Source organism: Symsagittifera roscoffensis, chromosome 6, assembly GCF_963678635.1.
Source record: "Symsagittifera roscoffensis chromosome 6, txSymRosc1.1, whole genome shotgun sequence".
NCBI classification, from domain to species: Eukaryota; Metazoa; Xenacoelomorpha; order Acoela; family Convolutidae; genus Symsagittifera; species Symsagittifera roscoffensis.
The window spans coordinates 24622730-24636074 of NC_087067.1; the positions used below are offsets into that span (position 1 = coordinate 24622730).

General features: G+C 34.9%; 1 protein-coding gene across 1 annotated transcript in view; it reads right to left on the bottom strand.

The window, feature by feature from the left end:
- Positions 1-1089: 1089 nt before the first annotated feature.
- The window catches only part of LOC134847719 (elongation factor G, mitochondrial-like), a 540091-nt gene continuing 527835 nt past the window's right edge, over positions 1090-13345 (bottom strand). The window contains exons 4-11 of the mRNA XM_063864905.1: positions 11103-11833; positions 10168-10284; positions 7710-7884; positions 7039-7214; positions 4462-4586; positions 2367-2514; positions 1799-1923; positions 1090-1554 (exon numbers count right to left, since the gene is read on the bottom strand). Of these exons, the coding sequence (XP_063720975.1) occupies positions 1294-1554; positions 1799-1923; positions 2367-2514; positions 4462-4586; positions 7039-7214; positions 7710-7884; positions 10168-10284; positions 11103-11833 (1858 nt within the window). The 3' untranslated portion in view covers positions 1090-1293. The remainder of the gene's footprint in view (positions 1555-1798; positions 1924-2366; positions 2515-4461; positions 4587-7038; positions 7215-7709; positions 7885-10167; positions 10285-11102; positions 11834-13345) is intronic.

The following is a 13345-nucleotide window of genomic DNA, read 5'->3' on the forward strand; positions in this document are numbered from 1 at the left end:
AGTTTCGGCACTATTTAAGGTTTTGTAAAAAGACAGCCTTATCTGCCTTCCATTTGGCAAATGAAACAGAATATGCCTTTAAAACATAGTGAACAGGCAGTTTGAAAGTTTTATTGAACGCAAAGAAACTGACAAAAATGACCCACTTCATCATGAAACTTTGTTTTGAAGACTTCAACTTCAAAAGAAAAATTATGGCCGTAATGCTCTTTTTTAATCTCAAGAAATATTGATTGAAATTTTTTGATGAATTCAATTCCATTAGAGAAAACTGGATCAATGGGTAAACACATTTTCCGCTGGCAAATCTTGAACACATAGCCGATTGACAATTGGAACTGTCAATGAAAGCAAGCAAAATGCACGCAAAAATACTGACTTGTTTTTTGAAAGAATCTCAACTTTCGAGTTTCCAATAAAAAACAGATAGCGTTCAAGCTCTTTGAATTTCCAGAACAATTATTTATGAATGAAACTTTTTGGATATTAACCCAATTTGAAAAACGGCATCGAAAGGTAGAAATTTTATTACAAAGGAAACGAACTGATCTTAAGAAGAAATCGAACAAAAGGCGAAAAAAAAAATCTGAGCCTGAACAAACTTTAAATTTTCATGAGAAATCAATCATGACCTATATAAGGATCTGAACTACGCTGATCGACTCTAGATAAAAACCCTTTTCGAGCCTAGACGCCATTCAATTGCAAAGGCAAAAACGATTTGAATTGAACTTAAGAAAAATCAAAAGTCAAACTGCGAAAGATCAAATTTGGGGAGAACAAATTTAAAGACTTTCCGAAGAAAAACGATAAAAATAAAAACTAACTAGATTAGTGTATAGATTACATTCACTTTCATTTAAAAAATTGAATGCAAACCGCCAAAAAATAATCAAGTGAAAATTGACTTCAGTCATCGTTATTTCAACTTCAAGACAAACCAGCTGAGAAGTTTCGCCAATGACGTTTTGCTGAATCGCGCCAAAAAAACTTTGCAACAAGCCATAAAATGTCCCTCATCAAAGGTTTGTATAACTTCCACTGCTTTGACCAGTAGTTGAATTGAAAACAAAATGCTTCAATTTTTTTATTTTATTTTTTCAGTTAAAAAATATTTCCACAGCTCAGCTGTCAATCATTATTTTATAGACATTTCCATTGTTTCTAAGAAGTCAAGAACACATAATTTCTTCTGACGTCCATTCTATTTAAAACAGCAGCTTATTTCTAGAAAAACACACATTTGCAATAAAAGTTGTCAGCTTTTGTGATCGTTGTGACAGCAATATTAATTTAGTCCGTGTGGAATTTCTTCTTATACACTCTGCCTGCCTCGTCCCACTCTTGGATCAGTCTTTCTTCTGTATCTGCTCCCACTGGTCTGTAGCACTTGTACTCCATAGTGAAGTCTCCTTTGCCCTCGGTGAGAGACCTCAGCTCCGATATGTATCCGAACATATTACTCAGAGGTACCTCGGCTTCAATGTACGAAGTGTCACTCGATCCCTCCACATTCGAGATATCTCCTCCTCTGACTACTATACTACCTTGTACCTGTCAACACATTCTATTTGACTCTTGTTTTCAAATCCTTCGAACTAAAGCTTTCTATACATTTACTATGTATCAGCACACAATTTTTAAAAACAGACTACAGAAGGGAGAACGGTGAAGAAACCAAGTAAACCCATAAAACGAAATAATCCGTACCAAAATTAGAGTATGAATTTAAAAATTCGAACCACCGTAAGTTTGAGCCTGCAAAAATAGCACTAAAAATGACTGAAGGCCATCTCACCTGTGAGCTGAACTCGTATGGACATGAAACTTCGACTGTCATGATAGGCTCAATCACTTGTCTGTCAGAGATGTCATAAAACTGCTTCATACACAGAAACGAACAGTTGTAGAACGCCTTCTCACCTGTGAAAACAGAAGACAGGAAAGTTAACAAGATAATCTTTGAATTTAATCTACTTCACCGTCTTGATTCTTGTATCCAATAAATTATATTTTTGGATACAACAATAATCATATTCTATAATTACATTTAGACATTAGCATATGGACATTACAACCAAAAAAAATTACTTTTAGACATTAGTATATGGATCTAAGTCAGGGCAATCAATTTCTGTGCAATACAAAAAAAATCAATACTCTCAGAAACTGAGAAAAAAATACAAAACCAATCGGCTAACATAATTTTCTCCAAAAACTCGAATTCTCAGGCGACGCTATGACAAAAACTATCTAGATTTTGCTAAACAAACTAGACATTGCATGCAACATTTCCTGAAATAGGTTAGTGGCTCATTTTATTTTAATTCTTTCTGTCCGAACTTTTCGCAATTATCGATACTAACCAGAGTCCACAGGGTGCTCCATTCCGTCCACCAGTACCATCCGGATTCCAGTGATCTTTGAGCCGGTAAAGCTACCCTCCTCACACGCATCTCGGAAGCCCCTCTCGATGCCCTTCATGAAATTCTTCGAAATAGCAGCTCCCTTCACCTACAGCAGAAGATATCTATTTTGTCTCATCGTTACAAATATAAAACTCCTCCTAATCAAGTGTACAGATCACCAGAACTTAAGTACGCCTCTTTTCGACATTCAAAATTAGGTTTTGAAAAATAAAGAATACAATGTAAAAACACAGAGAAGAGAGCTCCGCAACACTTGCGATACAACATAGCATGGCAACTTAGCCGACAAAAAAATGAGACTGAAGCCAGTAGAAAAAACTCGAAAATTTAGAAAAAAGTCTAAAGTCAGATAATGGTAAATAAGCATCGCAAGGAAAAAAACAAAGTGGTAAAAACCAAACATACTTGAGCAGGCAAACGTGGCAGGCGAAAATTGTTCTCATGAAAAATTATAACAGCTCAATAAAAAATGAAATCACACACACACACACACACACATAAAAAACATTAAAAACCATAAAGCACACAGGTAAAAAGCTTAGCATACAGGTAAAAAACCCATAACGCACACAAAAAAAATAAAAAACTTTTGAATAAACTGAATACTAGTTATATTTTTTTATGCTATTTTTTAAAGTTGTACAAAATGCAGACAAGTTCAAAATAAGCCTGTTGGTTGACAAAATTACAGAAATGAGAAAATGATTCAATGATTCTGTTAGAAAAGTTGTTCAGCTGAAAAAAAGTAACTTCCGATTTTACGATGTAAGCGTAATAACAAAAAAATTCTCCTATAAATCATAATGAAATAATATTAGCATCAGAATTTGAGACTTGGAGATAACGGGATCCACTAATCGTCTGCATCTGGCGTCAGTGTACAAGATAGAATCAAATCCAAAAACAAAATTAAAAACTTCAGAATGAGCATCCTATAAATCCTACAACCTCAAGTCCAAAACTTGAAGATCAGGGAGCAAACAATTTTGAGATCAACCAAGCTAACACAACCATGCAATGTAATTCGACCAATATCTGCCTGGTGAACAGTTTTTTCAAATTGGTGTCGCTTTTTTCTGCACGTTGTGATAAAGAGAACTGAGGGAAAAATAGAAATTAGGCATATTTCAGAGTCATAGTAAAATAAGTCAATTGTAAAACAGTTTTTGAAAAAAAATGACTAGAAAAACGAGAAAAAAAAATACCAATGTTTCAAACTTCCAAGTTTTTCATTCCAAAATTGCGCTTAAAACTTCACAAACTACCTTTATTTGAGTAAAACTAAGTTTTCGCGGCTTAAATTATGCTTAAATATGCTATTGTAAGCCTAGACGGTCACCTTATTAGCTCGAAATTAGACCAAAATGCAAAAATTTCAAACCGGTTTTCTCAACACAAAATTTTCGAAATTTTTACAGCCGTTCGAATCACGACTGAAAGAGCTTTAATATGATATATCACTCAACCCAGTCCGATCATTATTTGTGGTACCTGATTTTTTGTGGAAAACAAAAAGCAAAAAAAACTAAAACACATCCGAATACAAAGTTCCTCCCCATTTTCCATGGTCGGAACAATTACGCTTGTAGCTAAATAGAAACAACCAACAGGCAGATGGAAAATTGCCAATCAATCGCCAAGCAGAATAGATATTTTTGAGAAATTTTCATCTATCAATTTTCAAGTAAAAAAATTAAACACCCTTAAAGCTCGCGTATCTTGTATGATTGACATTTTTTGGAGTAAAAAAAATCGTTTTTCATATTTCGCTGGAAATTCTGAGAACTAAAATTATCATTTGAAACTGAAATCATATTTTTGAATCATATTTTTGCTCCATTTTAACTTATATATTTGGACAGCGGAGTTTGCCTTCCTCAAAGCAAATGAATTTGAGTAAACTTAAAATGAAAAACCAAATTTGAACTTTTAAGTATTGCAAAAAAAAATCCACACGACCTATCAAGGTGTCTTCAAATAGCAAGGTGAAGGGGAGTGGAAAAGAGCCGTAATTATGAGCTTAGAATGGTACCTGGTCTACAAACTCCACTTCGAGGAAACTGTCTCCCGCCAGTGGTTCATAGTAGCCTTGAATTCTACCGTACTGCCCATGTCCTCCTGACTGTTTCTTGTGCAGATAGTCAAATGGCACGCGCTCTGTGAAAGTCTCAAGTTTAATCGAATGCGTGAAAGGGGCCCAGGACTAAATCCCCCATTGGATAAAGACCTCTAGGACAAAATCTCTATATTTTGATTCAGTAGCCTGGAAATCAAGTTGTATACATAATATGATGTTAGTTTTTATTGATTCCATTTTGAAATGACTTCAACTTAATCATGCATCGCCGCTTTCACGGATTTTTAAACAACTTTAAGATTCTAACGTTTAGTTGACTTTCTATGAGAATGAGCTCTAATTGCAAAAATTAATAAGCCACGTGAAACTCAGTAAAAAATGGATGTAAGATAATGTTCATCTCGACAGCGTGAGTTCGAATCACAAAAATGACATTTTGTAGAATCGACAAAAAGGTGTGTTGAATTTACCCCAGGGATCAAAAATCCGGAGTTTCCCTGAGATCGGAATGTGTGAAAGGAATTTCGATTCCTAGAAAATGGCTCTTTCTTGCGTCAAAAATTCAGACATCTAGTACCACCGAATGTTGTATTTGAGGGTACCAAAAACTTGAGCTTAATTTAACGTTAATTTATGTTGCCTGATAAACAATTTAACACCCGATATAGTCCCAGCAAATCGATTAGCTTAACCGGTGAGATGCCAGTGTGTTCGCAATTTAATTACCCATTAGCTATTAAAAGTGTTTCTTGACGCAAAATTTTGTTCAGCTTGTAAAACACGTGCGTTTTATTAAGCATCAACTCATTCGAAATAACTATAAGGCAAAATCAAATTTGTCTTGAGTAACATAGGGGGCCAAAAACAGCTTCATAACAACTAAGCTTATTGTAAGAAGAAAGTAAATTCTATTTAATGGCAGTGTGAGTTGCGGCGATCGTAGCAACAGTCTAAAACATCATATGGATTTCGATGGGCGAAGTCCTCCAATCGCCGCCATGTGAGCACAAACGGCGCTTATTATGCTTCAATGGAAATGTATGCCTTTAATGAACAGATCAAAGTGGACGCCCGGATCAAAAACAAAACCAAGTATGCTCATACCGGTAGTGCCTCATATCAAACGAAGGATCCGAAAATCCGACACGAGAACTGAAGCCAGCCACCGACTCTAACAGTATTTGATTTTGAACTGCCTTTTAAATACATGCAAACCATGACCAGAGAGGGTTGTCTTATTATAGACTCGACGGATCCTTGAAGAGCGATACTTGGTATTCGCAACCAACAAAAACATCGAAGTTTTAAGTCGTGATAACTTAGATCTAGTATACACTGTCAACTGCTTCGTAGATGGAACGACTTTTCCATGTAGCTGTGCCCTTCTCCCCGCTAAACGACAGGAAACGTATAACTCTTCCTGGTCAAACTTGAAAGCAGATATCGTGCCTCCCAATCCAATCATGATGGACTTCCATATGGCTTGCATCAATTCTGTGGGTAACTTTCCGGACAGAAATGAAAGGTGAATTCTTTCACTTCTCGCAAGTCATTTATAGAAAGATAATGTACTGTATCAAAAGGACAAGGATTTCAACCATGCTATACCTCTTTTAGCTGCTCTTGCCGCTTCTTCACATTCCGTTCGGTCGACATCATGAGCTATTTTGGGGACACCTTTGTAGGCAAAGAAACGCGAAACTTAACTAGACGGAAATCTCGATTCGACTTGGATATGTGGAATGTTTATTTCAGGACATTGACGACTTTCGCAAGAAAAACGATGCCTAGATTTTGAATACATGCTCCAAATGTCAAATCCTGATATATCATTGAAGTCATTCAGAGGCAGCAATCTCTGCAAACGTTTAGTTTCTCTCAAACGCAGCTCAGCGAGAAAATTCGCACAAGGACGAGGATTAATTTTGGGAGGATAAATAATTATATGCTCTGCCGCTAACTAAAGAGTTGGATTATCTAAAAGCCATAGCTGCTAATTTATCCTTTTAGTTTTTAGTCTTTAAGCAACCTATTTCTTTTCTGTTAATTTTTAATTTTTAGTGTCGCATTTTCTTGTTCCAATGTGTGGGACTTTAAACTAAAAACTGGGGGATTTTGTCCTAGGGAGATTTGGTCGAATGGTGGATTTAGTCTTGGGAGATTTTATCCGATGGGTTTTGTCCTGTGGGATTTATCCTAATCTGTTAAAACCCCACCAGTCCAGACTATGATGGGAAATTTTGAACTCTCAGGCGACCTTGAAATGAAAATTTTATCTCAAAAACTAAAGCTTAAGATTGCAAATTTGTTCAAAAAGGTAGCTTGCTTTTTAACCAATTTTCTATGCTGCAATAGCACCTGCTGCTCAGATTGCCAATTTATTTAAAAGCCAGCAATAATTGGCAACTCAGTTCTACTTTGTTGACTAGTAAATACCCAATTGGAGCATAGAAAATTGATTAAAACGAGCAAAACAATTATTTTTAAAAAGCTGCATTCTAAAGCTAGTTTCAGGAACCTGAAGGTACATACCCTGGATAGTCTCTCTAAACTTGACCATGGGTTGGCCAAGAGTGACTGGACACCCGTATTCTCGCTCCATCCTCTGTGCATAGATGTCCAAGTGCAGCTCTCCCATCCCACTTGCAATAGTCTCCCCACTCTCCGCGTCTCGATGACACACAAATGTTGGATCTTCTTTCTGGAACCTGATAATAATACCTATCTTGGAAGCTCTTAAAGAGAGTTTTTCGCAAAAAAGTTACCGACAATCAATTTCCAGTAAGATGAAAATTAGCACTTTCGGCTAAATTCTCATATTGACAACGAAAGAGCTTTTACGGTTAATCAACATATTATAAAAAAGGTAACAAGTCGTAAAAAGGTAACAAACTTTTAATGGGGTGAGGTCGTCAAATTCCAGAGAGAGGGGATTTGGTTGGTGTCTACTTCCCCTTCCTAAACCTAAGACCACTCTTGCGCTAGATTACCAAAAACTAAAGGGTTTTAGAAGGGTTAAATCGTCTTAAGGGTTTATGAATTTAGAAAAAAAAGCATTTCGATAACAAAATAGAGCAATGGGAACTGCAAAATGATCTTTCATATGCCTGGGTTTAACCAACTCGATTCCCGGTGCGTGTACTGATTTTATCTTCAGAGTATTTAAGTCAGTATTTAATTCAATTCGACTAGTGATGACTGACCTGTTGATGGCTTTTGAGAAGTTGTCCACCTGTTTCTGGTTCTTGACAGTGATGCTCATCGAGACCACTGGCTTCGGCACGAATATGTTCTCCATCGACACATCCACCATCTGAGCACTGGACACAAAAGTATCTCCAGACACACAGTCCAGACCAGGAATTGTAAAAATGTCTCCTAAAATCAGAACAAAGCAAATACAAACATCCTCAACCATCATGACCATGAAAGGTGTTTGAGTATCTCACTCTTTTTCGAGACACTTTGAATTTATTTAAATTTTCTCTTCGAAATATCATATATAACAAAGCCTTAACATGTCCATTCAAGCTATGTCCATGGATGCAAATAACCGTATGAATAATAACGAAAACATCTGAAATTACCACACAAAAATACATGCCTAGGCAGAGAAAATAGACTTTTCAAAAACGCTCAAATGACATAAGTTCAAAATATATATCCAGCACAGAGGCGAAGTGGAGCGGACAAAACAAACATGCGTGAAGCCGAGAGAAAATGAGGCGGAAGCCGAGAGAAAATGAGGCGGAAGCCGATACAATACAAGCCGAAACTTTTAGGTCAAATAAATGGAACAAAAAACTGAAATTATACCAGGTCGAGGTTGGTAAATTTACAGTCAACATCAACAAAAAATTTTTGAAAAGAACGGTTATTTAAAACATTGACATGCTCAAAATATGAGATTAATGAAGACAAGTACAGATTTGGAAAAACGATGTTGATTCGGTCCGACAAGATGTTTACCTGGAAAAAAGTATGTTCCAATTTAAAAGCGCTTGCTAATCGTGAGCCAATAACACACAAAAAGCTTTCAAACGTTTTGAAACAGATAAACCAAACGTTCGAAACCGTATACATTATGATTCTCTCATACATAAATTTCCATTACTTTCTTATATGAGGAAAACGATCATAACATGTGAAATTTCGTTTAAAAAACGGTGGACGAGTATTTTTTTTATAAAGCCATTAGGGATATTTGGGCTATCATAACTGGATGACATACATAACAAAAACAAACAAAGTTCAAATGTTTATATAAAAACCGTGAAATCAATTTTGAATAAAATTGCAGAAAGCCTTCATAAACTGATATTTCTGAAACCAACTAAGTGAAATCTTTTTAAACAAACAATTTAATAGATGCAGGAAGAAACACATAAGAGCCCGTAGCTGAATTTTAAAAAAATGAAGCCCGTTAACGGATAAAAAATCGCACCGTTACTAAATAACTGATGTTGCTGAAAATCCTAAAACCAGATAGAAATAATTTTTCTATATCTGATTGAAATTCAATTTGGAAAGACAGTTTTAAACATAAAGCATCTAATCTTTCAAATGTTAAACATAACCAACTGCTAGTTGGAGAAGCGTAATGAACGCAAAAAAAAACAAAAAAAGACTTGTACTTAAAACAAATCCCATCTTTCCAATTTCGAAGAAAAAATAGATGCTCTTAAAGCTCTATGATTTAATGCTCTATAATATATGATAGACAGTTATAAAACTTTTTTTTCGCTGAAAAATCGGATAATTAAATTTTACTTTCGAAACTAGAACTTAAAAAAATCACAAATCGAATTGCGAGAAATCAAAATTGTGTGAACAAATTTTAAGACAATTTCCTGAAAAAATTAACAAAAAAAATCTCCAAGACCTATACAAGTGTCTTCACTACAATCATTACTCTGTAAAAACAAAAAAAATCAGAAATTATACAAAAAAGTTATAAAATCGAGCAGAAAAAAAATCCGTGCACATTAACCGACGAAGCAAAAACTTTCAAATAAAAAAAATTAAAAAAAAAACTTATATAAAATTTCCAAAAAAAAACAGAAGTTCCGCAGCAAATCTTGCAACTCAATTACATCCGCCAATGGGGCTTTAAAAATGGCATTCAGAAAGCTATACGAAAGCTGAACCTAAAAAAGAATCCGTACTATGGAAACTAAGCCTTCAAAAATACAAGAGACGAAAACTTCTAGTTTAAAAAAAAACAGGCCCCGGTCGGATTCGAATCACACATCCTTTTCGTGTTAAAATTGGGATCTTGTTAACTATCCCCCCCCCCTATTTCGATTTTCAGAAATGCAACTTTGGCGGCCCCATTTTCAATAGCTTAAAACAATTTTCAGAAAATATACATATATTTAAAATTTTTACGTGGGTATTATATAAATAGTGAGTAATACAAATACGAATGCGCGAAAATGTTAACATAATTGTTGACATTTTTGAAATGCATATTTTATACAGAAATGGTTGTCAAAAAAATACATGCATAAGGGGGGGGGGGAATAGCTAACAAGTTCCAATAGGGGGGGGGGGGGGGAAATAGTTAACAAGATCCTAAAATTGAAATTATTATGAAGCAAGCTGTAACATTTTCACGGTTGCAACACACTTGCTTATCGCAAGGGTTAAAAGGATGAGTACCTGCGAACACTTGGTCCACTTGTTCCATTTCGTTTGAGTGCATCCGGGCCAAATTGTTTACTCTGATACGCTTTCCACTCCTAGTGTTGACGAACATGTCGCCCTTTGTCAAGGAGCCTAAAATGTAACACTCATTTAACACGAAATTCAATTTCGAAATGCCGATTTAACATCCTCATTATCCAATAAAATGTTCATGGTGAACAAAATAGCTATTCTGAACGACTTTGGTTATCATTTATTAATACGTAATATCACAATTTTTTTTTTTGCAATATTCCGTGAATTAATCCCGCGAAGGTTAGGCTGAAGTATGCCATGAGAAAATAATTATAAAATTATTTCAATTTATTCAGTGCAATTGCAATAACATAGCCAATCAAGATTGGAAAAGAGTAATGAACGCAAGGAAACTGAAAAAAAAAACTGATTTGTTTTTTTTTCAAAAACCTTCAAATTTTGAATTTCGAAGAAAAAAATATATTGCGTTAGGGCTCTTTGAATTTGAAAAAAAAATTTATTATGGACACTTTTTTGTTAATATTAACCCAATTTAAGAAAACTGGATCAATAGGCAAAATTTTTATTTCGCTGGGAAATCTGATAAATAATTTCCATTTTCGAAATTAGAAGTCGATCACGTTTTTCGTGACCTTTACACTTTTGCTGTTCGATAGTGGAGTTTGCCTTCCTTTTAACAATAGAAATGGACTAAACTTGAAAATAAATTACAAGTCAAACCGCGAAAAATCAAAATTGAGCGTGAACAAATTTTAAGACTTTTTCCTGAAAAAAAAAATCAGCAAGACCTATATAAGAGTACTAACTACGTTCATTACTCTTAATAGTACTAAGTTTCAGATAAATCATAGGCGTAGAACTAATTCTTTCGGGAGCTGAAATGAGCTGCTTTTTAAAAAACAGAAAAGTCCTACCCTGATAGAGTCTGAAATAAGTCAACTGCCCGAATCTATTGGCCTCCAATTTGAAAGCAAGTGCAACCATATCGTTGTCTTTTGTCCTTTCAGGATTCATTTTTATTCTCACTGGCTGAACTTTCTCCTCTTGCGCTTCTTTTTTTGAATTATCATACGCATAATTTTCCACCTCCGACGGGTTAGGCAAAAACTCGCACGCCGAATCTAACAACGGCTGTACTCCAATATTTTTCAAGGCAGAGCCGCATAAAATTGGCGTGAAAGTTCTTTTTACACAACACCTTCGAATCGCTTCACGAATCTGATGATCTGTTGGTGTCTTCTCGTTCAAATAAATCTCTGCTATTTCATCATCTACATTCGTCAAACTTTCAACCAGTTGTGATTTCAAGTCTTTCGTTTTCTCTCTTAAATCTTTTGGTATCTCTTCGAATCTGAGAAGTTCACCGTTTTCGCCGTCAAAATAAATAGCATAGTCGTCCAGGACATTAACCACACCGCTGAGTTTTTTCTCAATGCCAATAGGATACGTAATAAATCCGGTGTTATGTAATAACCTCTGCTGTAACATGGCACTGACTCTTTCTGGGTTTGCATTCATTCTGTCTAGTTTGTTGATGAAGGCAACCGCAGGCACATTGTATCTTTTCATTTGTCTGTTCACAGTCATTGTTTGACTCTGCACTCCGGCTACGCCACACAAAACCAGAATGGCACCGTCTAAAACCCTAAAAAACGAATAGTTAATTCGGAATTCCGTAGACGGAAGAAGACGGCTGCTCAGAAAGTAGCAGAGAAAATTATGAAAGAAAGAAAGAAAGAATATATTTTTCCTTTTATAAACAATATATCAGCATAATTAAATTTGCCACATTTAAAGCAGGAACGGATAGACAACGGGACCTGTTGGTCCACTAAAAGTCTACCCTTCTACTCAAATGAAACATCTCTAATGAAACAAATCAAATTAAACAATACGAGCAAATATATTTTTATTTAAATACAAAAGCTAGAGCTCGTGAAAAAAAAAAAAAAATTTATATCTATTTATAAATTTATGTTGACATTAACTAACTACTGAACTTAACAGTACTAAACTTAACAATACTTCCAGGGCGCTGTAATATTATATGTATAATTTTTTTTTTTTTTTTTTTTTTCGAAAAAAATTAGTGAGAAAAATCCAAAAAAAATCAAAAAACCTCGATATCTCGAAAACTAGAAGGATTTGGGAGGTCATTTTTTTACACAAAAAAGCTGATATATAGCTGGTAGTCCTGTAGCATGCAACCAACGGGTATGGGTTTTAAATTTTTTTTTTTTTATAAGCCAAATATATGTTTCACTAATTCATGGTTTTGTACCAGGTATATTTTCAAAGAATGGTGAATTGCCGAAATTTCTGAAAAAGAACAACTTTTGACGTGTGCAGGTATCAAATTCAGAACCCGCAGCTTATTAAAAAGTTTACAAGCGCGATATCGAATCGAGAAGCGCTCAATTTTGCGTTTACAAAATGGTTCGAACAGAAGGCTGCTATCAGAATTTCTAGTAGCTCTTTTTGCATTTTAAAAAACAAATAAATCATTCAGAAAGCTATCATTATGAACACCAATAACTGATTTAAGAACAAATTTTAATAGCTCATAGAGATGATACTCATAAACGGTTAACAAACTATATTTTTCTAAAATATCATTACTACGATCTCGACGTTTTCTGAAAAAAATGAATTTGAGGATTTTCTTTTGTAAAACATTAAGTTGTTCCAGCTGCGAATAGCTGCAACATCCATAAATTAAAATGCCATACTGGAGAATGGGAACGACATTGCTACTGTAGTATTCGATCATTTGAGACCTCGGCACGTAGTGCCGTAGCTTTGAAACTATACCGCATTGTTTACTAAGTTTCTTTTTGACGAAATCGATATGACTTTTAAAAGAAAACTTGGAGTCTATGTAAATGCCTAAATATTTACAAACAGGTTTCGTATTTATCGAGCAAGAGTTTAACTGAAATAAATGATTGGAAGCACTTAACTTTACATTCATTTGAACTGTTTTGGATAGGTTAATCACCAATTTATTTGCATGTAGCCAGTTATTTAAAGACGTCATGTCTTTTTGAACGTCAATTATTTGACAACCTATTGATGTTAGATTCGTATCGTCTGCGAATAGCAAAACTTCCGATGTTTCGCATGCTTTAGGGAGGTCATTTATTTATAATAGAAAAAG